The sequence below is a fragment of the Tachypleus tridentatus genome, chromosome 1 (genome assembly GCF_004210375.1).
Source record: "Tachypleus tridentatus isolate NWPU-2018 chromosome 1, ASM421037v1, whole genome shotgun sequence".
Classification (NCBI taxonomy): Eukaryota; Metazoa; Arthropoda; class Merostomata; order Xiphosura; family Limulidae; genus Tachypleus; species Tachypleus tridentatus.
Window position 1 is genome coordinate 59411439 of NC_134825.1, and position 27086 is coordinate 59438524.

General features: G+C 33.0%; 1 protein-coding gene across 3 annotated transcripts in view; it reads right to left on the bottom strand.

The window, feature by feature from the left end:
- LOC143249611 (glypican-6-like) overlaps positions 1-27086 on the bottom strand; it is a 125085-nt gene that overhangs the window by 17290 nt on the left and 80709 nt on the right. For all 3 annotated transcript variants that reach the window (XM_076499756.1, XM_076499766.1, XM_076499776.1), the window contains exon 5: positions 23926-24091. In XM_076499756.1, coding sequence (XP_076355871.1) covers positions 23926-24091 — 166 coding nt within the window. The remainder of the gene's footprint in view (positions 1-23925; positions 24092-27086) is intronic.

Genomic DNA, 27086 nt, shown 5'->3' on the forward strand with positions numbered 1-27086 from the left:
GTCATCACCACCCACCGCCAACTCTTGGGCTACTCTTTTACCAACGAATAGTGGGATTGACCGAAAAATTATAACGCCCCCACGGCTGAAAGGGCGAGCATGTTTGGCGCGACGGGGATGCGAACCCACAACCCTCAGATTACGAGTCGCACGCCTTAACACGCTTGGCCGTGCCGGGCCCAACACACATCTACGCTAGCGAAGAGCATTTTTGTAGACAAGAACGTGAACATCCGAATCCTTCCATTCAGTCTGGACACTAGGCCTAGTTTGGCCCACTGGATTACCAGTTTTTAAATAAATCAGCTGAATGAGATACGAATAGAACAATCAAACAACATTGTTAGTTGTTTAAACACTATAATGCTTTCTGTTATGTTTGTGATATAATCCATCGTGTTCGGAAAATTTACTTTCGTTCACTTTAAAACATTACGTACACGTACAAACACGCACCTCAAAATTTAATAGCTTCATATAAACAAAATTTGGGATTTAATTTATCAAAGAGAATTGCTAGATTGGATTAAATATTCCGTTTCATTGTTTTCAGCCTTTATAACAATATTTACCCTTTTAATTTACAAAAATTAAATTACAGTTCTTCAAATCTAATTATAATGTCACAAAACTTTATTTTTGTTGGCTATATTACAGCTGTTAAAATACTGAGGTTAATAATGAATTAGTTGTGTATTAATTACTTCCAAACAGTTATATTTATTATAATCGATTAGATAACTCGGTAAGAGACATTTATATATCTAGACAATACAGTTGTAGATTTCACCTAATATAACTTCATTGTTGCATGTTATAAGCAGTAAAATAAGCTAATTGCCAACAATTGACGAACTGAAGTGCACTTTTAAAATAGTCTGAGGATCGCGGGTTCGAATCTCCATCGCACCAAACATGCTCTCCCTTTTAGCTGTGGGGATGTTATATGTTACGGTCAATCCCACTATTGTTTGGTAAAAGAGTAGCCCAAGACTTGTCGATGGTCGGTGAGTGGTGATTACTAGCTACCTTACCTCTAGTCTTACACTACTAAATTAGGGACGGCTAGCGCAAATAGCCCTCGTGTAGCTTTGCGCGAAATTCAAAAGAAACCAAGCTTGTAAAATAAGTTCTACCTACAGTACGTTCCATATAACGTGCTATTTTAAGCAGTCCTTCTTTCCAGCGAGTAAGTGATAAATACTGGGACAAAACTAAAATCTGGAGCTCAGTTACCCGTGGTGAACAGAGTGTAGTAAATCTATTGTGTAGCTTTGCACTAAAACAAACCACTAGCATTGCTTCCTAGAACACTAAATTCATTTTACTCACATTTATTGTACAGTAGTAAATCACTGTGCGGAAGATGTCAAATTAAAACATTTACTAGTTTTTTCAGTACGTTCACAACACCTATTCGCTGCCAGAGTAAAGGTTTTTACACATTTCTCCAGAGAAAAGTCCATGACATGTTCTCCGTAAAACACATACATTAAGGAAAACAATGACGACAGCCACCAACAGGTTATGCTTCTGTTATAAACAAAATCAAATTTTTACGTACAAATTCAATTTATAAGGCTAACATTTCTTAAAATACTTTGTGTTTAAAGTGTGCAACTTTTTGTGGATGCGTATTCATTATGACCTCAGTAAAAAAACAATAGTTTAAGTAAAGGCCATCTTTTATTTAATTTTTTTTACGTTTGTGTTGAATTTTTTATGCTTCTAATAAAGTTTATCAATTCGGTGTTAGGTGATACATAAGTCTTTTTTAACTACATTGTAAGACCTTCTTATTCCCTCACAGATGAACGATTAAAGTAAAAAATAAAAAAAGTTGTTCCTTCTTCGACGCTCCTGCAGGTTAGCTTACTAAAGAAATAACTCTGATAAGATTTCGCCGCTGAAGATGAAAGGGGCCGCCAGAGGGCTTGATAAGAATGTGACAGGTTTAGTCACATGCACGGTGTGATCTGCTGGGCGGCTGCTTCTTTCAGGTGGGGAACATTTTATTCTTATCCAGACACTGCAAATAACCTTCTAGATCTGATACCTAGTGCTTTAACATGCTCGACTTTCAGCCTCTGAGCTTTAGGGTTGTATTTTGCATTTAAGAAAACAAAAATAAATTATTCACCTTGTTATCAGAACCACTTTTGGAATTCACACTCTCGACCTTGCAGAACCTGTTAAATCTCTAATCTCGTAACCCGACATCGGCTGTGAGCCAAATATATTATATTTTAGTACGTGTTTCTAAACATTGCAGCCTTCAAAGTGCATCGCAAACTGAAGATTATAAGTATATCACATGGAACTCTGTCTATGGTTTATTAGCTAAATTATTGTTAAACAAATATTTTGTGAGATTATTTTTGTTCTGATCTTCTTAAAACTCAGGGTTAAAACAATAGGTCTTTATAAAAAACTTAAGAAAATACACATTAAATAAGATACGTAAGAAGACAATATCCCAAATATCCAAACGACCTTCTCAGGAAAACATATCTAAAGAAGAGTATATTTTATATTTTATGATAACGTTTAATAAGGATAGCTAAACAAAGTGAAAGTACTTCCAAAAGTGTAGGCCTCACTGGTCTAATTGCCATAAAATGTTTTCCACTTAACAACAACGAACAAACTTATTTTCAAACTACAAAACAAAGTTAATAAAAAATCCGTTTCAGATAATTAGGTTACTGAATAGCTAAGCAATAAATATCAAATATACTTTAGGAAATGATGTCCTTCTAAATCATATAAAAATATAGAACACAAAGTCACAAAAAATATTATATAGAAGTTGGGGCCCGGCATGGCAAGGTGGGTTAAGGCGTTCGACCCGTAATCTGAGGGTCGCCGGTTCGAATCCCCGTCGCACCAAACATGCTCGCCCTTTCAGCCGTGGGGGCGTTACAATGTTACGGCCAATGCCACTATTCGTTGGTAAAAGAGTAGCCCAAGAGTTGGCAGTGGGTGGTGATGACTAGCTGTCTTCGCTCTAGTTTTACACTGCTAAATTAGGGACGGCTAGAGTAAATAACCCTCGTGTAGCTTTGCGCGAAATTCAGAACAAACTAAACCACATAGAATTTGGATAACCGTAGGTTCCCAGAAAATATTTAAATTTTCCCCTTCCAGAGGATTAAAGTATACACTTCTTTTGGTTATACACAATCACAGGTGAGCTTCAAAAACTTAAAAACCAAGTAAAATAATATTACAATCTGATATACATATATACTTATTCTTCTTTGTTCCGAGGCAGATTTTACGTGGTGGCGCTGATCTTTTTTTCAGGGGGCCGTCCCTAAGTTAGCAGTGACAGACTAAAGAAAAAGCAGTTCGTCAGTACAACCTACCGCTAATTCTTAGGCTACTCTCTTACCAACTAGTAATTGAAGTGATTGCATTTTATAGCGCCACCTCCAAGGCGAATATGAATGCTGTTTATCATTTGGCAAATTAATTTATATTTAAATAAATTAAACCTAATTAATAATTACCATACATATTGACCGAAAAACTGAGAAATAAAACTTCGTATTTCTCTCTTTCATCTACTTGTTATAAATTATAATATATTCAAGTGCAAGTGTTAGTTTTCTATTCGCTTCAAAATATTATTTACTTACAGATTTCTAACAGTTACGATCAACTGACACTTAACAGCTACACAGTGCAGAAGCAACAGTCGGGAAGGTTTTGATTTTCTTATCAAGTTTCAAAAACAACATGCTTCTCTCTCTGCAGTGAAAAGTCAGAACCCAAAAGTGTTTTTAAACCATTATTTAGTTATGGGTGTTGCGTTTGTTCACTGAAATTACTTCATTTATGTAACATCACTTGCTACAGAATTAGGAGCAGTAAAAATAACTTACAATAAACATGATTTCTAATGGTCTAAGATGAACTTTCTGTCAACGACTGTACTGAACGATCTCTTCAATCAAAGAACATTTAACATGAAAAACTATATACAAACTGTATTGCCATATACAAGTATTCCGATTTGTTGTCAAAAACAGGGAGGGTTAGTTTATTTGTAGTTAAGCGCAAAGTTTCACAATGGGCTACATATGCTGTCCTCAATGCGAGTATCGAAAGCCAGTTTCTAGTGTTGTAAGTACACATTTTACTGTTGTGCCATGTGGGGGGGACCGTGAAAGGAAATATGGCCTGTGGATGATTTATTCAACAATAATTTTGTTGGAAAAATAAAATTGTAATAAAAATCATTTTAAAAATTGTGTACGATGAGTAGTTTGAGAAAAACCCTATTAATTAAATAAAGTTTTAAACATAAATGCATAAAAAGTTTATGTAGAAATAAAAGACAAGACTGGGTATAAAAATGTTTTTAACCCAAATTAATAAAAAGTATCTTTATTCGAAGCGCGAAAATACATTATAATTACAAAAAGTGAGATGATAGCCTTGCTTATCGTAGGGCTAATTCGATATTAAGATATTTCAACAGAACACTTTGCACGAACATTGACTATCAAACGATCTTCAGATGACACACTCGCCTGCATCGCTTTAAAATATCTGTCAGCTTTGAGCTACCTGAAAACTTTCGGTATTGAATTTCTATGCATTGTTATGATATCATAAATAACTAGACGTCTTGCACTACATCGAGCGTCTGTCTCGGGTTTTGATACAACTACATTTACGTGTAACACCTAAAGTGAATTCTTCTAGCTGACAAAAGTTCAATCATGTGTACCACAAAGATATTTTCATCTTCATTGTTGCTATTATAGAATCACAGTCAAAAGATTAGTCACCTTTCTATAAACGATTTCGGAGATAGAGTATTCTTCATAATGTTTGTCCAGCCTTCTAATCCAGTAAGTAGGCCATCGGTATTATGGGTTAAAATAATGAGGAGTTTACCGATATTACCTACAATAATACGTAGGATACGGACAACAGGAAACTATTTGGTTCTGTAATACCTGTACTGCAACCCACCCTTGAAAAAAGTATAAAATTCATCCCACCCTTTAATTTTCAAGAAATAATCTATTCTATTCTTAAACTTCTGTAAAATGTTGGCCTCCACTACTGTTGATGAAAGAGCATTCATTAAGACGATAACTCTGTTAAAAATTAAAACTTTTTAAACTAAAGCCTAACTTGTCTTTTCCAACTCGTAAAACTGTATCCTTTCGTTCAATGTACTACAAAACATAGGATAAAAAAATCAGAGTAATTTAAATCCTTCGGTTCATGTCAGATTTAATAAGATTACTTCTTATCCTTTTCTTAAGAAAAAGGTAAGAGATTTTAAACTATTCTCTTAACATAACCTTTTCATCTACAGATTATTCCAGTAACCCTCCTCTGAATCATTTCAATAAGTTAATATTATTTCTTAAATAAGGAGATCAAAACACTTAATTATTTTCCAAGTGAGATCTAACCAGTAATTTGCGTAGAGAAAAAAACTACCTCTTTTTAAATGTGATAATTATGTTTGTAAATGTATTTTAGAAACCTATAGGTTCCTTATTTACACAGTGTTACCAAGCTCGGTATGTCAGGGGTCAATATCTCAAGACACGAAGTTGGTGCTATAGGTCGTGAATGCCGTTGAATAACAAGTTAAATAACTGACGTCTCCTGTAGGCTGTTGATGTTACTAATTAGATAAAACAAAATTAAAGATCTGCTACAGGCTGTTTGTTATTATGTTAAACAATTCAGCTACTGGGTTTGGTGGTAGTCAGCAGATGAGCAAACCAAAGATTATGATTAATTCCGATTAAAATTAACGGTATGGACAAGTTTGTAAATAGTTAGAACCAAGTTTAAATAATTCTCGAAAAAAGTCCATTGCAAAATTTGATGTCAATCATCAGATCTAAGCCATAGAAATAGAAGTGCTAAAGGACACTGGCGCTATCTATCATATTAAACAACTAAATTAAATGTATAGTCCATAACACTACCCATCATATTAAACAATTAAAAATACTGAAGGCCTTGACAATACCTATTATCCATGACATAAAGACGAAAAGCCATCCTTCTGTCACGCGATATCTTGGCCATTGCATGACTAATCGACATGTAAATAGCACGAAACGACGGCACTTTCTGCCGCAACAAGCAAATGTGTCTTTTTAAGGTTCTTCCAATCATATATATATATATATATATATATATCAAACAGAAGATCCACTACTGTGGGCAGATAATTACATATGAGGGTAGGTAGGTATAGATCGTGATGAGTAATAAAAGCGACGAGTGTAAACGCGCACACCACACTTGGTATTGCTGGCGCACAAAAATCGTAATCACTGGCTGAAATTCTTCATTACACTTGCTTGATTGTCAACATCAAATTTTGTTCAGTTCATAAATATGTGCTCAGCTTGAGGATTTAGAACTCCCAAGAAGGGATATCCTTTGCACTTTATGGCATTGAGAAAAACGGAACGTAGACTAACTTGGGGACCCAAGACGATCCAGAAATACACTGCAACAAGTTGTATTCCAACTACAGTAAACAAAGTGAAACATATTGAAATACGTAAGAATCTACAAACACAAAGATCAGTGGAAGAAACTGTCCACCGGTCAGATGCAACAGTACACAACATTATCAAGAAGGATCTTCACTTTGAGAAGCAGTAAAAGTAATGGGCACGTTAGTTGCTTCCTTGTCATACATATAGGTTTAGCGTGTGTAGAATAAAATGGGTATTTGTACTACTCCACGCAGAGGCATGATAGAAAAATCGTCAAATGAAATGTCTATGAATTTCTGTGCAATCAGACTGTTCACAAAGACACTGAAAAACATAGTATATGGTATAACAATGTGTATTAATCATGCTGAAAGAGTCGCGGTCCTTCTAATTAAATAATACCCACTTAAACTTTTCATCATTGACTAGAACTTCATATTATAACAATACATCTTTGTTTCCCTTAACTTTAACTAATAGATAAAAAGTTCAAACCAGTCATTACAGTTCCACTACTGGTAGTAAATAGTCTATTACTATAACAACATCACCCTTATCTAAACATATATCTTATCTATATATATATCCATTATATATGTGTTTACTTTTCTTTATTCAAAACTTGGTCTCAGTAGAGCTCAGTGGTTACCCCAGTGGCACAGTAGTATGTCTATAGATCTACAATGGTATAAATGATGTTTCGATAGCCGTGGTGGGCAGAGCACAGATAGCCCATTGCGTTGTCTTATTCTTAACTACAAACAACAACAGACTTGTAGAACTGGTGTTCTGTGGCTCGCGTCCTCTTATTGTCAAAAATATGTTCCATACTTTCGGGCCTTGTGTGCATTATAAGAATGATGGACAAAATATTCTTTTACACAGATGAGTATAGCCCAAATATTGGGGGTGTTTGGTGTTGACTTGCTGTCTTCTCTCTAGTCTATACCTTTAGAAATAGAAATTGTTAGTGCAAAGATCCAGTGTGCAACTTTGCTTCAAACTTAACAAAATCATTCCAAATTTGATATCAAAACAATGCCTGAAGGCATTGAATGATTGGTTATGATGAGCAGATTTTGGTTTTAATCTCAAGTCGTAACTTACATCTTGATGACTTATTTAACGCTATTCTGTATTTTCGTTTCACAATGCATTTCACAGTTTAAATTAACCAAGTATTGAATTGTTCTTAACACCAATGTTCGAGAAATTTCATTTCATTAATACATTACTCACTTTTTCTCTTCTTACATAAATACAGGTTGTCTGAAATATCATAGATACTTTCATCACAGGTGCTACACCCAAAATGTACTCTTCTTTGAAGACCTGTGAACACCTTTTTCTTGTTGCCTTTATTCCAATTGGCTGGTCGGCTGTTGCATCTTCTGGCTTGCATGATCTTCTCATAGTAGAACACCTTGGCACATATATGAATTAATTGTAGATGGTTTCTTTACTAGGTAAAGGTTCTCTCACTATCTTTGTTTCTTTTTACCTTCCACTACACTCTAAACAAGATGAGTGATTGGGTCTCATAAGTAACATTAATGGCCAATAGCAAACTTTCATAGTTAGATTGTATGATTTATGCAAAATGCTCATGCTATGCCTTAATTATTTGATATGATGGGTATCGTAAATGGTCTGTAACATTTCTTTAGTTTTTGATATGATGGTCAGCGTTATGGCCTATATAATTTCTATAGTTGTTTGATATCGTGGATGGCTTCACTAGCCTGTAGCATTCACATAGTTATTTAATATGATGGGTACTGTTAAGGCCTTCAGCATTCCTTTCATTGTCTTATATGATGGGTAGTATCATGGCCTATAGAACTTATATGATTGTCTGTTATGATGAGTAGCGTCAGTGGCCTTTAGTAATTTGATACCAACTCAGTGCCTACTTACCAAATCCTGATTGCAATGAAACTTTCAAGAACTTGCAGTGGCGGATTTAAGGTTGTGTGAGTCCTACATCCCATGTAACTTTACACAGGATAAAATTATCAATGACCCCCATTAAGACCATGAACCCTGGGTTTGAGCCTCTTCTAGCCCCTATCTAAATATACCACTGATGTTTTGGGGGTATAGTCAAGTACCCAGGAACATTTAAACATACTAGGTAAAATTATACAATGAGAATAGTTTCTTTAGCACAAGGAAGCTGACAAGTATGTGGCAAATTTAAACCATACTTTATGGTCGTATCCTGTGAGGACATATAGCGATTGACACAAATGCCAAGCCAAAAAAAAATTATATATAATATACATAGTAATAATATTATATATATATTGGAGTTCTAGGCCACGTGCACGAAATCAGTCCAAGTTTTCTCCTTCCATTAACGAGGAAAGCGAAAAATGGATTGATTCCCTCCAGGTAAAGAAAACAAACAAACCCATACATGTGCTACAACTATATTACAACGCAGAAGTGAAAAAAAAATATTCTTTGTAATAAATATCAAATGTATGTTGTAAAGGATTAAAGAATATGCTGTAGAACTATAACATTTTTAAAAATTTTCGAAGTATCCTTTGTTTTAAGGCCTAAATTCAACGATATACATTTTACGAAAATTAGATCTTCCTCTTTGTTCATATCCTCAGCATCTTTCTCAGTTAATCTTTCATTAAGTATATTACTTTAAAATACCTGAAATTCGTCTTACTTGTCGTAAATCAGCACAGTTATGATTCTATCACCAAATTCAGTTTCAGTTACTTTTATTTCAGAGATAGAATATTTAACACCATCATGTAGCTAACACATCTTACAAGTTTGTATACTATATTAATGTTTACCAATAGCATTAAAGTTATCTTCTGTTTACAAAATTCATTATTTTCCTTTTTATCATCTTATTTTTTAATTCGCGTTTACTTACATAATGTTTATTTTTTTATATTACAAGAAATGACTTAAACAGATTCAAAATAATAGATATTTTCTCAGATTTTCATTTTTATAAGCTTTAATAAAAAGTAACTTAAGATGAATGAGTATTTTTTGCATTTCAAATGGAACTATTTTCCTATACCAGTTTTAAGTTTAAAATAAAATTTTATATTTTGTTCTACAAATTATACAATAAATTTAGTATCTATAAAATAGAATTTATTTTTTCTCACTAAAGAAATATTGTCATTGAATAAAATCGCAAAAGCATAAGATGTCCTAGAAACATTATCTACATAAGGTTTAGTTACAGCATCGTTTTCTACAATTTTGTGAATTTTTCTGTTAATTAATTATTTTCCAAATGTTGTAATATTCTCCTAAAATGTCAAGAGTATCTATAATTTTTTGTTCTAATTCACTTACATTAGTTTGTAATGTTTTTTCTAGATAAATTTTGTCGACTGTTTGTTCCGTCGGTTCTATTAAATTGCCTATGGTATATTTATTTGTATCAATTTTTTTGTCTTTATCAATACAAACTGAAGGTTCGTCATATGATGGAAATTAAATAGTAATTATTTTTTTTCAAAATTATGTATAAATAAATGTGTTATGAACATGTTTTCTAAAAATTAATTATGATATAGTAATAATATATGCATCTTATTTCTAGTGTTTGACGAAAACAACTTATTTGTGTATTTGATCGTCTGCTTTAAGTCTTGCTTGATTAGCATGTTGACTTCTGTATAAGCCCTGCATGGCCAAGTAGTTAGGGCACTCGACTTGTAATCTGAAGGTCGCAGATTCGAATCCCCGTTACACCAAACATGCTTGCCATTTCAGTCGTGGGGGCGTTATAATGTGACGGTCAATCCTACTATTCTATTATAAGAGTAGCCCAAGAGTTGCGGTCGTGGGGGGGGGGGTGATAACTAACTCCCTTTCCTGCTAATGATGATTATAAAGACAGTGAATTTTATTATGAATTTCGGGGGGTCTTCTCTTTGGAATTTCTTCTTTGGTTTGATTTTATTATCCTGCTGACCTGAAGAAGTGTGTTTCAATTTGACCACCATTTTCAAAATTGAAATGTGCCGCATTGATATAAAATGTTTTCACAAGATTTGTTGATTTTCATATTCAAACCCGTTTTGACATAACATACTTAACCACGTAGTCTTATTTACCTCCGGGAATGGCGTTTCTTGCCCTTGGCCTAAAATGATTGTATAGTAGGTGGTATAGTAATAAATGGTTTCTTAATCTAGAATGGAATCTAAAGGTTGTTTCTCAACATAAAACTGTTGCCAAACCTGAAAACAATGGAAAAATATTAGCCTTGGATTATTCCTCCATAGCTTTTCTGGCATCTCTTCTTTACAGGGAAAATATCAGAAACCATGTTTCAAACCTAGTTATACTGTTATCTGTCAGAAAGTCAATATTAACACATGAAGTTTTCTTTAACAGGCATGGAGACTCTGGAAAAGATAGTTCCAGTGTCAGAAGATATGAAGCCCAACGATGGGGACATTACTTGATGAAGTATTTTTAACATAGTATGCTTAACCCCTACTTCAAATGAAGCATCAAGATGGCTAGTCAGTGAAGTCATGTTGTCCTTGATACGAAAGAAAGGCATGAAGTATTAAGAGTATCATTGGGTATTGGTATTGACGATTATCAAGAACTCTCGTATTGTAGATACAATATACTTGGACTGTGTGTGAAAGGAGTTGCATGGAAGATAAATATAATACAAATGATAGAACAAATGATTCTCGTGGCGTAGTAATCATTTCAGTGGCAGACTTATCAAGCCACAAAGGTATCAAATTTTAAAGCTTTTCGGAAGAAAAGATTTATATTAATAATATTGTGCAATGCTATGAGTAAATTTGACGCATGGCAACTGACTATCATGCACGACAAAGATGTCAAATATTACGCAGATGTTGAGGATCTACACATTACCAGCATTTCAATATAAGTTGAAAAACTATAATCCTTGGTATTCTTTCCATTACCTTAGCCCCCTTATGTAACAGTGGTAGGTTTATAGACTTACATAGATAAAATCCAGTATTTGAATTGCTATAGCGAACATAGCTCAGTGTGGCCTTGCTTTAAAAGCAAACAAACAAACAAACAATTATTTGATCATACTGTTAATGTGAAAAGAAGTGTTTGTTTTTAAATTGGATTTGACATTTCATTTATTTCAATTAGAGATATTCAGACATGCTGACATTAGAACTAGTGCTATTTTAAGATCCAAACAGTGTTTTTATTTGCATATACTCAGTTGTACTCATTTTAACCCTAAATTGTCACACTAGCTGGTTCATGTTAGAGATGCTAATACTATTCTGTTTGGAGATTTTAATGTACATCACTTGTTGTAAGGTTCTTATTGTATGGATACAAATGACTCTACCATCTAAAAAATTAGTTTATATATATATATATATATATACAATGTAGTTTTGCTGAACGACAGACGTCCAACTAGACTCAATTATGGAAAGAGAAACAAACCCCTTACCCTTGGCTTATCTCTTCTCTCTAATGACTTTTGTGGAACTTGCTCCTAGTACTTCCTCTCTGATGCCTTAAGCGGTAATTTATTTTCCATGTAAAGTGACAGTCAATCTGTTAACTCAGTGTTTTTTTTTCATATATTTTCCACTATCCCATCATATTAAGTAGAATAAACATTTTGTGAAAGTTCGCTGTCACTTGTATTCACTTTCTCCACTAATTACCAACGACGAATGATCATACATTTTATTTACTCTTACATCTTTAATATTCCTAGTGAAATGTTAAATACAATCATTTAGATGAACAATATGATATAGTTATACTTCACTCTATAGATGATTCTCTCAAGTTGCTCTAGAAATTTATAGAACTATCAAAATTAAACTGCAGGGATATTACAAAAATTGCAAAACACACAGTTCAAAGCTGTTCTGCTCTAATTCAGTTAAAGCATCCTTCCTTCTTTAACTGGAAGACGTTATACATATTAGACATGTTTGACCATTGTTTGAAAATCAAAGTAATAAGCAAGAACGTGTTATTCTTATTATTCCTACAGTTTAGAGTCATGTCTTTATCAACATTTTAGAAGACTTTCATAATTCACTTTCTCAGCTTCCTGGTACTTACATAATCCAATTTTTATTATGTAACTTCTAGAATACTTCTTAGAAAACATCAAGAATACATTTACTAACCTCTAATCACCATCTACTATTCTCCAAAGTGAGACATTATTTGTACAATATAGCATGTCTTATATGAAATTAGCTTATCAAGAAATTTAAGCTAATATGCATTTTGGCCTTGTATCATGGTAGTTGGGTTTCAATGTCATGTCCAGGAACTGGAAACATGATAATGTTCTTCCAAGCCTCAAGCCTGGTAAATTGGTTTCCCTCTGTTTTTCTACAAAACTTTTTCTCTTTTTCCTCTTGTATCATGAAATTTATGAAACACATGATTAACCATTTCATATGGTCCCTCAAGCATATTGTAAATTTCTTTTCTAGCATTCTGGTTTTTAAAAGATAGGAACACCAGTGATTGTTTAGCTGAACTTCAGAAGTATGTCAGACTAGCCTGAAATACAAGGTGGTTATGTAGATACTCTATTCTTATATCTAAAAGCGACCTTTGACAATACACAGAAAAATAGACGATGTCACAAAATTACCATCTTAGAGATACATAGCAGATTTATTGAAATGGCTACTAGCAATCTAGTTGTAGGTTCTTTTCAGTCAAGCTTTAAAATTCGTATTCTTTAACAAAATATATTATTTAACGGATACAAAAGATATCCACCAGTGTTACTTTACTAAATATTATGCTCGAAATCTTGTCCACTGTCTTAAAAAAGATGACAACTGTGGCATCTCTGCTGAAGATGTCTCTTTTTTGTATATTTGGATAAAATCTCAGTTCCTCACTTCAGACTATAAAAACAAATTTGAAAGTAAATGGTATTACAGTGCACAAACATTTTACAATTCCAGCTATCTGCATAAGTGACATTGACATTTGAATAAAAACATAACTCAAATATTTAAGCATAATACTTAACTAAACCATCCATCTCGTTCTCTTAGTTTCACTTAAAGCTACCTCTGGCTCTTCTTTTACAGCAGGTCATCACATTCTTTCTATTGTTCTGACTCCCAGTGGCACAGCAATAAGTCTGAAGGTTTATAACGCTAGAAACCAGGTTTCGATATCCGTGGAGGGTACAACGTAAATAATTCATTATTCAGCTTTGTGTTTAACTCCAAACAAACAAATCTATTGTATCGAACTTTTATTCATTCTAAGCTGAAATATGGACGTGTTCTGTGTGATTTTTATCCTTCAACTGAGCTTCAGAGAGTTTTACGATATTCAATATGCAGTCTTGCGAATTTGTTTGGGTGAAATGTCTTGTATTTAAACTTCTACCTTATAAATTCTAGTTTCAAAGGTTCTTCTATGTATCTGCTAACAGTATCGCGCTGGTAGATATCGATGTCAATTAATATAATGGACCAGAAAGTCCATAAAATATTTTATTAAAGCAGAGACCTTTCTCAATCACTACAGCGGGAATTCACTTCTCTATCCTTTTTCTTTAGTCTTTTCAAGAGTTTTCTCAATGCTTCAAGAAAATTCATCGCTGCTTCCAATTTCCATGGGAAAATGGGCGTTGTGGAGGTATTCATTCTGCTAGTTTCTCTTTAATAATTCAGTTAATCTCATTCTCGTGCAGTAGCCTTCACTAGGAAAACTACTTACATTTTTTATAACCAGTTGCATCTGAAATTAATCAACTCCTTCCAGTTCATAGTTAAATTAGGAAGCATTTTCGCTGAACTGGTGTGATTTTTTTCTTAATTTCCTGGCTTAAACGTTTGAAACCTGTTTTTTAATTGGGTCTATAATTTAGTAGTCTCTACAGTGTCAAGTGTAATGAATTTAATAATTATCCTTGCTTGAATAGAATGGCACCTCATTTCAATTCAGTTACTAAGCTTTGACAGGCAGATTAGTTGTGTTTGAACTTTTGGAAATTGTGGAGTAAAGAGACCTGCCGACAGTACGTCGTCTCTAGCCAGCCTAATTGTTAACCTTTCGTTAAATAGTTCATTTTGTCATACGGTATTGCGTCGAAGTCTTTTGGTTAAAGGTTTCTACTCTACAATAATAACAAACTCTCAAACATTGCAGGGTATCATTCAGATTGGATACTTATTTGGTAAACTGCACTCTGTACAAGATCGATAGGTTTGGTCCACTTTTCATGCATTCTTTATAGTACGACCCTTTGGAGTCCATCGCTTACACTGTTTTTACTTGTCCTGTCTATTCAGAAGGTCTATTACCCCTGAAAGAAATCCCGTCAAGCTTACAGTTGTCTCATATACTCTTGTTAGCTGCCTCTTATCTACCATCTAATGTTGTGCTTTAAGTTATTAATGCTGCAATTTTCCTTCTAAAATCTTCCATGCTAATAAACCATTTCTAAGAGAAACTATTCGACAATATTTGTCGCCTGTTGTAAGTGCCTGAAAGGCATCATTCGGAGAGGTGTGAAGCTTCGATGACTGGTGCAACCATTCTCAAGCACACAAGTGATCGAAATGTTGTACCTCTTTTTAAAATTCTTTTTTACTGTCAAAGCTGTAACTTGTAATAAAATAATACTTATACTCGGTAAATAAGATAAAAACGAAATAACTAATATGTAAGTTTTCTTGGACATGGCTGCTCTAATGACATTAAATGTAAAACAATTACAAACACAAGATCTCCTAAAACAACATAAAATTATATAGAATAGGAAGTAAATTGATGTTTATAATAAAACTTTCCAAAAGAAAGTGATGTATTCTTACAAGGGAAATCTTGAGATTTTCGTCTTCAGAACGTGTCACGACATGAGGTAAACATTTATTATAAAGTGGATTGATTTATTTTTGCTCATAAACACTTCTTAACGTATAAAACTTGTAAGTCCCCAAGTTCTTCCTCCAAATACCCGTGATGGGCAAAGCACATCTAGCCCATTGTGCAGCTTAGTGCACAGCTACAAGTAAAACAAGCAAACAAATGTTCCAAATACTGTGTGTTTTTTTCTTATTTATATAAAATACAATAACATTTAGGCCAACTTTTAGGAATGTTAGATTTATAAGTTTATTTGTTTTATAAATATTTTATGATTATTCCATAGATACTAACAGTAAATAACATTTTATTTTTCCAAGCTCCAGAAAGTAAATTAAATATTTTAAGTCATCCAGGAAAAAAAAAGTAACTTATTGAAATTAATTCGAACTGTTGTCAGGGATGCTTAAAGAAAGATTGTTTGTTTTTTGAATTTCGTGCATAGCTATACGAGGATTATCTGCACTAGTCGTCCTTAATTTTGCACTGTAAAACGAGAGAGAATGCACCTAGTCATCACCACCCACCGCCAACTCTTGGGCTACTCTTTTACCAGCGAAGAGTGGGATTGAATGTAACATTATAACGCCCACATGGTTAAAAGGGGCGAGCATGTTTGGTGCGACGGGGATTCGAACCCGCGACCCTCGGATTACGCTTCAAATGCCTTAACCCACCTAGCCTTGCCGAACATCTTAATGAAAGAAGAAAGCTTTTCAGGAAAAAAAAATATTGGATCAGTTGGTTAAAGATTTAGTTCTCTGCAAACTGCAAAATGGCGTTTACTTTTGGGTGAAATACGTACTAGCCTATTCAGCTCAGAAGCATATGGTAACATAGCGTTTATTTGAAATGATATACACTTTAAACGGTCATTATTGGAACGTCCAACTACAACCAGGTTTGAATTCCTCAAAGTTTCAGTGTAGAGAGCGGAAAAGGAAATGAGAGAGTGAGAGCCAAATCATCGCTGCAATGTGCAACCTAGAATGTGCAACCTCCGCAACGGAAAGTGACAGTCCCTAGGTCGATGGGAAATACGGGGCAAAGTTCCAGAAACGTGATAGTTTTCTTGATCTTATCACCATGTGTTTGCCAGGGTTGAATGGTTTAGCAGGAAAACTGCTTTAGGGGGTCAAGGAGCTGTTGCTAAATTTAGTCAGATTTATAAACACTAGTTCTTGTGTCTGACAGCCTGTTTTTTAAATCGTTCATGATACCACAAATAGCGTAAAACGCCTAATGCTACAAATACTTTAAATGCCTTTTTTTGTCATAGTTACACTCCCACTTAGAGGTCCCAACATTTGCTCAGAAAATCTTTAATTTTGTATTCCTTGTCAGTTTATGTACACACCAAAACATTCGTATAACTTATTTGTATGTTACTATGACAATGATATGATTGTTAGTACCATATTGCACAGCAAAGACGGAATGCTAAGCTTTAAACGATGACTTTATGACATAAAAAACCCTATCATTTAAAACCATACTTCTCTTTCGTCACATCTTACAAAACAAATCAGGTTGGCAAGAAATTACTCTAAAACTTCATTGTAAGTCACTTATTTTTGACTCACAATTTCCAGATTACAACAGCGGCGGATATGGGAGAGGGAAAGGAAGTGGCAACAGAAGCGATCACCCCCCCCCCCGCCATACTGTTGATAAATTAGTTTGTATACTCATATTAATTAATCTTTTACACATACGTTTATTTGTGAAATGCTACTCACAACCTTCCCTTTCTTCACGCTTGAAAGTATGAAGCTACATGCTACAGGATGGAAACAAGAGTAAATTCGGTATATAATACTTGTGCCAGGTATTTATTTTTATCACAAATATCGTGTTCCACACGCAAGATTTTCCCGAGAAATGAGATTAAAGTAAAATTACATTCAATGTACTGAAACTAAAACTACGAAAAATTTTGTCTACTAGGAGTGATACGTTAAAAAGTAAGCTTTACGCTCGAAGTTGAAAGGAAACAGCCACAAGTACAGAATTAAGATAAATCAACAAGCTTTAAAGAACAAAAAGCATCACAAAAACACGCTTTTGTTTTAAATTTTGTCACTCAAAGCTCACTAGCAAAACACTATTATAATTAGAAGGCCAATAAAATCCTGTTCGAAAACGGTCTTGCTTTCGATGAATAAATAAAATAGTACGAATAAATTATTTAGTTAAACACAGAAAATTTCACAAGTATCACCGTCACACCGAAAACCGATGAAGCGGAGCTAGCTGCCATATTACTGACTTTGCAGCATGTAACGCAATTAAAAGTAAAACACCTCTGTTTAATTAGACAATTAAGTGTTTTCGGAAGAAGAAACATATTACCAAATACAGGAATATTTTTAAAAAATAAGTTCAAAAGTGTGAGTACAAAATGCTAATTATAACCACCCCACATATATATATATACACATATACGGTATTTAGGGATACTAATTTTCCATAGATAAGTAAAAGTATTCAGAATACGTTGGTAGTACAGAAGCTGTTAAGCAGAGAATAAAATGAACACAGAATCAAATATTAAAAAAAAAACATACATAAACAAATAGATAAAATATCTATTCCTAAGTAATAGAATAATTGGATATTGACTTATATTGTCCTTCTTTTATTTTCTGACGACAGAAGCAAGAATAAAAAATGAAACTTCACTTTTAAGTCAGATCGAAATTCTTGCCGGTATCCCACAATCCTAGATTACCTATATTGATAAACACCCAATAATGATAAATCCTGAACTCATATTAATTTGTACGTGTATCTGTACCACTCTTTGATGTAAGTACAACCTACATATATGTACTCTATGGAAAAGATACCCAGAAACATGTTTAAGTACGCATAAGTCTTAGTGGAGAATTGCTAAGTGGTAGGTAACCTTTGTCAGCGGTGTTTTTAACTGCATCAACTCTCCATTTTCTCATCTCACAATCTTCCCAGGGATAAACATTAAAATCAAACATTGAAGGCTAAATGCGGAATTCCAAGTTTAACTAACAAGGTTCTATGTGACCATCCTTTTCCACTACAGCACGATACTATTACAACTTCCATAACACAACAAAGGTGAGGTAATTTCACATTTAAATTGCAATAATGAGTTAAAACAAAATAATCTAACTGAAATTAAAACACAGTTTCCTATATCTAAGTAATACTGAATAAAAAAATGGCAAAAATGTAACTGAATTCAAAATTACCGTGAGTTAAGCATAATACAGAATGAACTCAAAAACTGCAAAATGAATGAAAGTTCAAACCTGATTTATAGGATATCGGCCAGAATACAATAAATATAAATATGGGGAAAAATGTACAGAAACTTACATTAGAAGTACAAAGCAACGTGAACAGAAAAAATACATAGTAAAATTATAATAAAAAACAAATTTAATATAATGCAAAATAACTATAAATAAATTTAAAATAAAATATTGATCATAAAGAAAACAGTTAATAACATAATTTTATGGTGTCTTCCTAATGTGTAAAAGCTATTCTCAAATGTTTAAACCCTTATTCTTTCTATCTCCGCCGTAATCTTCCGTTAAAAATGATATGACACGTGAAAGGCGTATCGCTGGATGCTGTTGGCTCAAAACTAGCAAAGTTTCACACAATTAATTATAAAATACATATATATATATATAGAGAGAGAGAGAGAAAAGGAGAAAATATTAATACTGAACAGTTAAGTAAAGTAAAACAAAATAAAAAGGTAGGACTGTGGTAAAAACAAAAATACAAACATCTGACTAGAGTTAGCTTGTTACAAAAAAAGCGCATACAAAAATAAAAAACGATGCACCAGCTGCAAATTAAACCTTCATATTTGGCAATTAATTTTAAACATAAAGTATTCAGTGACTTAAATATTTCTAGAATTATTAATCAATCTACAAAAAACAATATTTTTCTTTGTAAAAATTTAAAGTCTATCGTTAGTATAAATACGAAGTTCCAGGTGGTCCATTACTATATAATTATAATTTGTTTAACTAATCTAAATGTAGATAAAATTAATAATCTACCTTGTGAGTGTGAAAATAGTTTATTTATTGATATTCTTCATAAACATATTGTTACTGGTAATTTATAAATTATAAAAGATAAACTAATATATGAAATGTATAAAAAGAGATCTAAATACAGGATAGCCACATAACGTAATAAACAAAATGAAAATGTCCTAAAATCTATTGGAAACAATACTGATGAATATATTTTGAAACCTAACTGTATTACATTTTATCCATCAAGATGGTTTTTGGAATGAAAGTTTTATGTACTTAAATAGTGAAATTTAAATTATCCCGAATAAAATTTTAAAAAATACCATGTAGATTTATTGTATCATCAGTTTAAAAATAAGATTCAAGAATTACAAGAAAAATGTTCCCACTGATATAGCTAACTGTAATTTTGGTTTCATGTACTAATTATAATAAAAGAAATGAATAGTGCACAAACATTTAAACTTATTAATCAATCTAAATATACAGTAATTAATTATTTCATTAAAGCTTATAAAAACTTTATCCTAAACCAAATTCTTATGCAGATTTACCTTTTTTGTATGATATTACTAAACTCCATAAATCTCTAATTAAATTTAGATTTATTTCAGTAAAAAAAATATTAAACAACTGGCCATTTTATTAAATAAATTACTTAAATTTAAAGTATAAGTGTTAATAATAAAAAACGTACTTTTGGGATAATGAAATTAATCAGTCCATTTTAGAATATCTAATAAATTGTGAAGAAGTAAATAATATTCCAACATTTGATTTCACTACACTGTACATCACAATTCCATTAAAATATATATTTGCTGCAATAAATTCATTAATATAACAATTATGTTTTCCTTTCATAGAACAAGAAGAAAGAAAATTTAGATCCAAAAACATAACAGCTCGAATCCCCTCGGTGAACCTAGCAGATGGCCTGAAGTGGCTTTGCTATAAGAAAACATACACACACACATCCAAAAACATAAAAGGCATATTAAGTTTCTGCATATTTAATAATTATGTATTTTCACAAACCATGGTTTTGAACAAGTAATGGGAGTTCTTATAACAAAGCCACATTGGACTATATGCTAAGCCCACCGAGAGAATCGAACCACTGATTTTAGCATTGTAATTTCGGAGACTTACTACTGTACTAGCGGGGTGCAATAGGAATTCTCCTTGTATTATAAATTTATATATTTTTACATTTTTTGCAAAGCCACACATTATAATGCTCCCATGGTTGAAAGGCCGAGCATGTTTGGTATAGAGGGGATTCGAACCCGCGACCCTACATTACGCGCAGATCGCCCTAACTACCTAGCTATACCATATTTTTATGAAAACACGTTTATTGAAAATTACATAAACCCAAATAATTTTTCTTTAACTTGCATATGTGTAAATGAATTAATTAGTGTAAATGATCCTGATATAAATAATGTTTTTAATACTATTTATGCAGTAGAATTAGAAACTGAAAATACTTCAGTATCTAATGTAAAGGCATATTAAATTAAAATAATTGACAATGATATCAATACAAATATTTTGAACAAAAAATATTTTGCTTTCATAATATATAGTTTGGTTCGCTTGTTTTGAATTTCGCGCAAGGGCTATCTCCGCTAGCCATCCATAATTTAGCAGTGTGAGACTAGAGGGAAGGCAGCTAGTCATCACTCCTCGCCGCCAACTGTTGGGCTGCTCTTTTACCAAAGAATAGTGGGATTGACCGTGAGATTATAACGTCCCCACGGCTGAAAGGACGAGCATGTTTTGTGTGACTGGGGTTACTCTTTTTAACAGTAATCTATCATACTCTTCTTTTCTAAGCATTATAACTTCACAATTATTCAGATTTTGTAAAATTTGTAGTAAATTACAATATTTTATTAATAATGTTGAAATATTGACACAAGATTTAATATTTAGTGTATTTAATAAAGGAACTTTAAATAAAATTATTAAGTATTCTGTGATAAATATAAGAATGTATTAAATAAATATAAAGAAGTAAATAGTAAAGAAATTTGCTACATGTTTCTGCTGACTATTTTTAGTTGTTAATAAGGTCATTTAAACAATTTGACATTACTTTATGTGGATAAACTTCTTATCGCATATAAAGGCTTCTTTAGAGTCTGAAAACTGGTAGTAACAGTGGACTTAATGAGCGATGGTTGGAGTGATACCAGTTAGTTTAGATAACTGGTTGGGACACTTCATACTAGCATAATTCGTTTATTAATTAATGATCGGCCCAGCATGGCCAAGCGTGTTAAGGCGTTCGAATCGTAATCCGAAGGACGGGGGTTCGAATCCCGGTCGCACCAAACATGCTCGTCCTCCCAGCCGTGGCGGCGTTATTCGTTGCTAAAAGAATTGATGACTAGCTACTTTCTCTCTAGTCTTACGTTGCTAAATTATGGATAGTTAGCGCAGATAACCCTCGAGTAGCATTGTCCGAAATTAAAAAAAAAAAAAAACTAATTAGTGCCTTACCACAATAATGGGGGCTGGAATGCCATCTGTAGGAAGTAAGTTTATTTATTTTATTTAACTTACTTATTTACCTTATTATTACTCATTTTTTTTAAATATTGTTTTTCTTTTTCTCTACTTAAAAAGTAATCACCTTCTCACAACTGTCCGCAAGCAGTGAAGATGTGGAACGTCGTAAGCTTAAACACTCACATCTCGCTCTCCTAATTTCTATTTTTATTCCTTTGGTTATTTTATTATTTAATTATTCTTCACGTGAGACTAGTAAACGAAGGTTAGAACTGATAGACGGCGTATCCCCAACGCAATGTGGGTATTACTTCGGCAGTCACCTCCAAAACCTTAGGTACATTTTACAAACCACATTACAGCCTGTGGATCCTTTAAATCAGTGCAGCGTTTTTTATTTTTGTTTGAGCTTGTTTCTGATTATAACAAACTATATATATATACGCAGCCTAATGTACTGGAAGCACTAGGGACAACTGATAAAATACGTTTGCCATTTTAACACAATAAATAGCTAAAATCACCATACTTTGTATTACAGCTGCCACACATTTCTCCTTCACAACGCAGTACATCCAAAACGTGCAAAATACAATTCAGGCAAAAAATCTAACAAAATGATACAAACTCTACCTTCACTTGTGCTGTAATGTTAATATCTTATGCTATGTTGAAGCACGAATCCCTTAATGTATTTCAGATGGGCCAGTATGTACCTACCACATCAGCAGCTTTAAACTCACATGGATAAACAACAAAATACAATATTAGCTTCAGTGCAAGATCCCACCTCGATTTTGCTACAATCTTAAACCCAAGTGCCCATAAAGCAAGAACTGCAAAACATTTTCAGTAGAGTTCCTATTAATCTTTAAAAGTAAAGATCAAACATCAGTTTATAGCATTTTTATCTGAGAACCCTAGCTGTCTTAGCTATATAGGTATCAAATATAACACTTCTTGCTGCATATAAATGCTACTACAATTCATGAGATACATCAAGCAATTATTTCGACGCATTAGGTTAGCCTCTAATTGCTAAATATTGCTTGATAGCTTAGAGAGCAAAGATCACAATGCCTTTTCAAATGTTATTCTTTTACCAAAATTATCCGTTGTAATTTTATGGTAATCGAGTGGTTAGTTTTGTTTGTTTGAAGAATAAAACAACATAAGGGCCTACCTGTTTTCTGCCCGCCACGGGTATCGAAACCCAAATTTTTGCTTTGTATGCTTATTTCTCAATATACATTCTTGAATAAATATTATTTCTAGTTAAAGAACGGCGAAATTAACAGTACTTTTGAATTGTAACACATACATGCATACCTTACAGATACATCAATATTATTTTCAACCAACAGTACTGATGGCAAACATTCGCATCTGGCTATTGCTCAATACCGATAATATGAAAAAAATAGTAGTTTCAAAATTTGTTCACGCATTTTTCGTGCCACTGTAAATTTAGATACCACCAGTCTCATATGAAAATTAATAATTTAAAATTAAGTAATTCATTCTTCACTATCAGTATCTGATAAAATTTGAATAAATTATACCAGTATTTGCCAACACTGAAACTACTAACTTCAATTCCAGTATGATAATCAACGCATCATGATATATATTAAATGTTGCTACATAAACACATTTTCATTTTTGCAAACTTCCTATATGTAGTTTAGTTTAAATTTCGTCAAAGATACACGAGGGCTGACCGTTCTTTACGTAATAAATCACAACCGGCCCAAAAATTCTTATTTGTAGCCCAGAATAACCTCTTTATTAGTAATTACTGAAACCAGTTTAGTGCAGAAATTTACTTGCTTCCACTCAATGATTAGATTGGGAATAAAAATTAGCTTTTAACATAAAGTTGAATTTTTAACCTAGATTGATATTTTCCTTGGCTATTAGGCAAAGCTGTTTCCTAACACTTTTCGATTCATTCTAACTGTGAAAACATTAATGTACACATTTCATACCTATATAAGTATTCCAGTCTGTATCAAGTTCTGAATGATGAGCCAAACAACCCTTCATGACGTTCAAGCAGTAGTTGGCACATGGCTTAAGATCTGGCTGACCCTTGCAATGAGGACAGTAGGACATTTTCATTAGAGCACGACTGCATTCTGGACTGGGTCCAACCTGCAGACAAACATAGAGACTGATCTAAGAAACTTCAACGTTTAAACTACAAAAGATACAAACTTATAGTTGCTCTCTGAGAGACTTTATGAATTATTCAACCCACTTTAAAGACACTCGTGTGTTCTTAAATAAATCTTGCTAAAAAAGGATAAGATAGTGTGTATTCCATAGAAAATTTAAAGGATAGTTTAACCTAACATATGTAACACTTTATAGGCCCATAGTAAATACCTTCAATGAATCTGAAAACAATGAAAACAATTATAAACACTTTTTACTTTATGCTGAAAGTCTCTTTAGCATAATACCTAAAATCTTTTTTTCTGAGGCTGAATTCAGTAATAACTAAGCCTATGAGACTATTCCTACTTGTAACATGTTTTTTTCTAGCAACTAGATAAATAAATAGGTATTTAATAATATTTTGAAAAACTTAAGAGTTTTTGTAATGACTTGGTTGAAATGTCATTTTTAAGTTCGACTAAAATGAGAGACAAAAATAGATAAAATGTATTCAGTGCTAAAAATAAGGTACTTTACATCTAATTTTCTTATGATTTTGTAAGCATGAAGCAGACTTGAGAGAGGTTATTTTGACGTGCGTGAGATTAACCGTTAATCGAATTACAAATGGATGAGAACTATACGATATCTGTGTGGCCACTACCTCTGGTCAGCTTGTTGGTAGCTGCTGTAATTTAGGCATGTCTATCCACCAACTCAGTCTAACAGAAGACATTTTGAAACACAAAAAAAAATTCAACCAAGCAAAAAACATGAAATTCGTTGCAGAACGACACAAAATTGTTGGTTGTTACAATTACTTCAAATATTGTTGACTATCTTGAAGTTTCTTTAGGTCAGAGACATACGTTTTTATATAAAGGGTGGTAAGAAAGCTACGAATGGCATGATAAGACTCTAGCAACGTTACACTACAGGAACACATTATTTATTATATAAATAGTTAAGTAGGACAACAGATAAAACTGATCTATCTGGTACTTATAATCTCATTGACACTTCAGAGAAAACACGGTGGATGCCTAAGATGTTAGTTGCTATGAGTTTATCAAGAACACTACCCAAGATATATTTGTGATTAAGAAGACGATGTTTCACAAAAATACAAGATGACACTTACATAATTTATTACCAGTAAAGCGATGAACTTAAGGATACATGAGGTTTTCAGATTTAAGTTTTCTTGACAGGATAAAGAAACACATTGTAATGTTTGTAATAGTTTCACTTCATTAAACTACGTTTCTGCTCTTCAGCCCCAATATGAGCAGATAATTGTTCTAAACAACCGTGTTATCATTTTATTTTCATCAAACCCTAAAACTGATCTAGCCAAAATAAGTTACAAATGGAATAAAGACAAAAAAAATATATTCATGAATGTAATAATTTCCATATTTATTTCCTATGTAAGTGCATAGTTAACATTATTTGTCTTCATTCTCAAATAGGTAGTTCTAATCAACAGTTATTACGATGGCAACCTTCCAGTCAGTATCAATCATTGTCTGTTAGAAACCAAACAACTGTGTAGCTGATGAGCAAGATGAGACAGCTGTTTCTCTAAATTCTGCAATGTTGTTCTATGAACGTGAAAAGTATGGAGCTAAAATTCGAGCTCAGATAAATATTGTATTAAAGCTTAACATAAGAGTTCAAATTAACTTACATTTTTATAGCGTTACTTGAACCTGAGTGTCAAGACTATTCTTTTGTTACACAGCTGTAACCACATTTCTCATGTTAACCACAAATTCAGAAGAGTTCAAGCTACGGGGGCTCTTGTGGAAAACCTATCTGTGATTGTAGCAAACACTTAATACCTTAAGTGGCTGAATGCACGTAAAATCGTTTGTTTTTCTTAATAGAAAAGATGAAACTCGTGTTTTATAAACGTTTCTTTGCGATAGTAAATATTAAGGAGGTGATGGAAACGTGTCTGTTTCTCCAACTCCTTACTAGTTATTACGTCCTTTTTAGAACTACGGTGTAGATAATGAAACTAAATATTTTGTTGGTAATTCTGTGCTTTAGCCTGTCCAGTTCTCTTTCCTTATCTTTTATTGAATTTCTCAAGTTACTGCTAGAACATTTCGTGAAGGAGCTTCACTCTAGTTAACTACATTTGATGACTTTCAACCCACGACCAATCATTTAACATGATTCATTTTCTTCACTTGTTTGAATATCAAACTTCCATCAAAAATGATTTAAGGTATATTGTATGACTGCTCAAATGAAAGCCTCAATATACAGAGAAAATTAAAGTTCCAAGGAAGAAAATTATTGATATGCATAAGAAATAGTATGTTATCAAGTAACAGTTGCAGATGAGTAGGAGGCCTTATAATCTTAGCTTCAAAAGCAGGCAAGGGTTCCAAGAATTTTTATTTGTCAAAGACAGTTGTATCAAATCTTCAACATTATCAACTTCGCATTGATCTAAAAATGAAACATTATTCTTACTGGTGGCTAACGTCTTCTTGGCATTTTATTAGTAAAACAGTCAATTTTGTCAGTGACTTTTCTACCATTTAACTTTACTCAGGTGTTTCTGACAAAGGATATGTTTGAGTACTTTGACAAGCACTGGGTGCTATAGTGTTTTAAAGCTTTCTAGATGCTTGGAGAATAATATCAATTGGTATGAACTATTATAAGCAGCACCAATGAATGATAAATCCTGCACACATCCTGAAATAACACAGTAAATGGATATACCCTTGTGCAAATTAATTGAAACAAGTGGTCATTTAACAATATTTTCAGCATAGCGGCCGGTGTAGGCTCGCTGGACCCGCTGATTTCCTTTAATAGTCATTTTTTTCATACAGACGGCGTCATTAGCTGTGTTTAGCAGTACGGTCGATCTATTTTTGGGATATATGATGAAATTTTGAGGAATATTACGTCATTTGAAATTGCGTTAGAAGAGCAAGGATACCAGTCAAAAAACAACCTCTTACCA